Source organism: Glandiceps talaboti, chromosome 7 (genome assembly GCF_964340395.1).
Source record: "Glandiceps talaboti chromosome 7, keGlaTala1.1, whole genome shotgun sequence".
NCBI classification, from domain to species: Eukaryota; Metazoa; Hemichordata; class Enteropneusta; family Spengelidae; genus Glandiceps; species Glandiceps talaboti.
The window spans coordinates 21,349,062-21,353,210 of record NC_135555.1 but is presented as its reverse complement, the minus strand read 5'-3'; the positions used below and the strand labels follow the sequence as shown (position 1 = coordinate 21,353,210).

At 35.6% G+C, this 4,149-nt stretch overlaps 1 protein-coding gene across 1 annotated transcript; it reads right to left on the bottom strand.

Moving 5' to 3' along the window:
* Positions 1-331: 331 nt before the first annotated feature.
* Positions 332-2,885, bottom strand: LOC144438092 (histamine N-methyltransferase-like). Its single transcript, XM_078127120.1, has 3 exons — positions 2,651-2,885; positions 1,756-2,073; positions 332-678 (listed from the first exon to the last, which is right to left on the bottom strand). Exons 1-3 carry the CDS (start codon positions 2,883-2,885, stop codon positions 332-334), a joined length of 900 nt encoding a protein of 299 aa, XP_077983246.1.
* Between the last annotated feature and the right edge of the window lie 1,264 nt (positions 2,886-4,149).

The window sequence follows — 4,149 nt, the reverse complement described above, 5'->3', positions numbered from 1 at the left end:
ACTGCGCCCTCTCTGGGGTAGAGAGTGGTTACACAAATGGACCAACAGCTGAACTTTTCAGTCTAAATCTCTTGGAGTCTTAAGTACGATACAATTCTTCAAAATTCAAAATCAACCCACCCACCCACCCACCCACCCCTTCTTTCCACCCATCGTTATGTGTATTTATTTATTTATATATTGATTGATTGATTGATTGATTGATATCATTTACATGCATATGAATCCAAAGACTTTTATAAGAAAGGATCTATCTATCAGCATTCTATAATAGCTGCCTATAGAGGGCTACAAACATTCGACCATCAACATTTTCCAACCTACTAAAAGTTCATTTCTTGGCCACGATGAAATCAAAATTATTGTTCGCGTAAATTCTGTCATCTCTCTTGACCGCCATTCCTTCCCAAAACTTCAATATACTGGTTACTAATGTTGGGGGCGCTGTTGCTCGAAAATTTACCGAGTGGGCAATGAAATCAATCAGCATATCACCCTCTACTGAGATATCCTCTAAAAATTCGGTGATGTCAATATCAGCTGTTACATTTAATCTCTTTACCCCTTGGGCTCCAATTTTTGTCAAGCATTCCTCAACCATAGCATAGTACACAACCTTTTGATTCTTACTTGTAAGTGCACTGGATGCTTGCCATGTCCTAGGAAAGATACTTTCCGCTGAAGAAAGAAAAAATGGTTCCATGTTAACTTACAACAGAGTGAAACATATATAAATAGTATGTAATCTGTTTTGTACAAACGACTCACAATATATTAAATGACAGCTTCAACTTTAACACATTTTTTCAATTTGTTGAGTGGTGAAAACACTATCTGGCACAGACACTGAGACGGGGAAACGGACTGCAATTAAGAAGGAAAATGAGAATACAGCGTCCTTGCTCAAATTCACCTCATTGTATCACTTGAGATTTGTCCCTTGGTATTCTGCAGTAGTGCTCTATGATTAACCAAGTAACCTATATACCATGTATACCCCAAAGGTACACACAAACAGAAGTAGAGCTCCACCCAAGGCACATTTTGGAAAGGCCTATTTTCTGTGGTGCTAAGAACACCAAAATTGTCAACACATTGTACACATACCAACATGAAAGGTATAACAGACTAAACACTTGTAGCTGAAGCTTTAGTGCATCTTTCTTGAGTTCATGACTGACTGACGTAATTGACGCAACTGACTATATGTACTATGGCACTACGGGCAGGTCCGTATCAGAAACACCAAATTGTCATAACACATGATACCAAATTAATATGACATGAAGCTGGTACATTTATTGACAGGCGCCCATGTTTAGTCTACATACCAGTGTAGTCTTTGACTCAAGTTGAAATGTCCACATGCAAATTTATTCCTTGACTCAAGTTCAAATGTCAACAGTCACGATAAAGTTGTTGGTAATAATTTTTTTTCTTTTAGGGATAATAGATTGTAAACGAAACAGAAGTATAATTTCCATCACAGGAAAGTCACACACACACACACACACACACACACATATATATATATATATATTGTCATACTTTGCTTATATATATATATATATATATATATATATATATATATATATATATATATATATATATATATATATATATATATATATATATATATATATATATATATATATATGACTTTCCTAGGATGGAAGTAAAACTTCTGTTTGTTTGTTTGTTTGTTTGTTTGCTTGTTTGTTTGCATGTTTGTTTGTGTATCTGTGTAAATCTTACCATCTGATATTAAGAAAACCAAGGTTCCATTCTTGGTCAATACTGAATGAAGCCAGGATATCGTCTCATAGAGGTAGTCGAAGTAATAGAGCACGTTTATCCCAGCGATGCAGTCAAAAGTTGCGCCCTCACAGTCGTTCCGGTATTCTTCTAGAGTAGTAAGCCTGAAGTCAAAGGTCACTCCATGAAGGTGACATCCTTCTTTAGCGATGTTTTGTTTGAATTGGTCTATTAAATGTTGACATGGGTCAACAATCGTTGCTTGTATTGAGGTCACCGAATTCTTGATTTCTTTCAGGATATTTATGTCAGGCATTCCTGTAGCATCGAAAAAGAGAAGTTAATTGTATATACTTAGAACCACCCCTCCCCCAAAAAAGAGGGGGGGGGGGGTTCTATTAAAGGGCATATGTATCATGGTTGCTACTGAAAGTTGTGTCAATATATTTTACAACATCTGTAGATTGATACATCTTCACCAAATTTCAGTCCCATCCACGTCGTATATTTGCGAGATATAAGTTTTTAACTCAAATTCATTTATAGTCCTGTTTCATTTCAATAATGGGATAAAAAAAAGTCACAAAAATCATATTTTACCACCAAAACAAATATATATATATATATATATATATGTGTGTGTGTGTGTGTGTGTGTGTGTGTGTGCGTGCGTGCGTGCGTGCGTGCGTGCGTGCGTGAGTGTGTGTTTAACCATGCCTGTAGCACGACTAAAATCTAACAATATAACTATTGTAGTTACGTCCATACAGGTATTAGGCAACGAAGTTCAAAGTAAACTACTACTATATGCCACGATCTAAATCACAAGTTCATCAAACTTTGCATCAACATTATTAGTTATAAATTGGTAACTTTAATAGTATGAAATGTTTACCTGCACCACTGCCGATTCCGAGGTACTTGAAAACGGTTGATTTTCTGTCTGCATCAACTGTGTCTGAAGTAGAGTAGTTGTCCATGACAATCTGAGGAATTACGTTGGTGCAAAACTGATCCGTTTTAATTTGTCGGTCAGTATGACTGGTGTACACCGTAAACGTTCGACCATACCACTCAAGATGCTCTAGGTCTGTTAAAATCTTACGCCAAGATGGTGATTTCTCTTCCATATTTATATTCATCACTAAATTTTGTTGAAATAATTATAAATCTGAAATAAAGCGTTGTGAGATTTCGTTGGGTTAACGACCCGAGTGTGCAGTTTGGTAATGCTCAATATCGCGTGACTCTCAGGACATTGTACGAGACTGTATGTGTTCATGACCTACTTATTGACGTCACAAAGACATACCGACAATACAGATATAGAACGGTTATTATTGACAGTATTTACTATAATTAGAATGACATAATCGAACACTGGCAATGTATGACGACTTGTTACATTTTTCACTAGACTTTACCTTGACACTTGATAGAGGTATATAATTAGTGTGCTACCAAATCAAGTCGAAATACGAAGGAATGTGTTGAGTGTCAATAGGACCACAAAAAGTGATATTGTTACGAGTCACACACAATAAACAATTGTGATTATTCTATAATTCCACTATTGACAAAAAGACACAAGTGATAAGGCCACATTGATTAAATTTATTCTATTCGACATGAAATTAATTTAAAACACATTTAATTAATTCAAGGAGTGCATAATATTAATTGCAGTCATTATAAAAATTAATTCTAGACTACATTAAATTAATTCTAGCACACTTTACATAATTGTAACCAGAACGGGCCCCCATACTAGACTGTCAAATTCCTAGACTGTAAACTCTAGATCTACGTCGGCAGTGGCATCCTTACAAGTGAGAAGGGCGCCCGCAACGGCACAAATTTCAGTCTCTCTTTCTTGTAAAATTATACAATGCAAACACATTCTTATCATTTTTTTATGTTATTCTTTTGTGATGAGGAGTGCATATAATCAACTCATAAAATAAAACACATCACAATTAATGTACCTCAACTTTTTCATAGAGTTGTCTTTATTGTTGATTTAATGTTGAAAAATACATGAAATTACTGAAATGAACGATTGTTTACTGATCAGAAGTACAAATGTATTCTTTAAATCTTGAGATACAAGTACTCTGAGCCAGCTACCCAACCCTTCCTTCATGCCAAACATTTACAAGCCAAACAGTTGAAGGTAGGGAGGTAGGATTTTACCAATGCTCTGTCCAGCTATGGGGTGTTTTCTCACCTAAACCAAAACTTACATAGCAGAAACGAGGTATGATAAAACAGGTATTATGAATAACATGGGGTCAGAGGTTACCAGCACTTAACCCACCGTTGGGATAGATCTTTACCATCTATCCAGATTTCATCTTCTTTTTACAGAACAAATTTGATTATTCTAAGATTTCA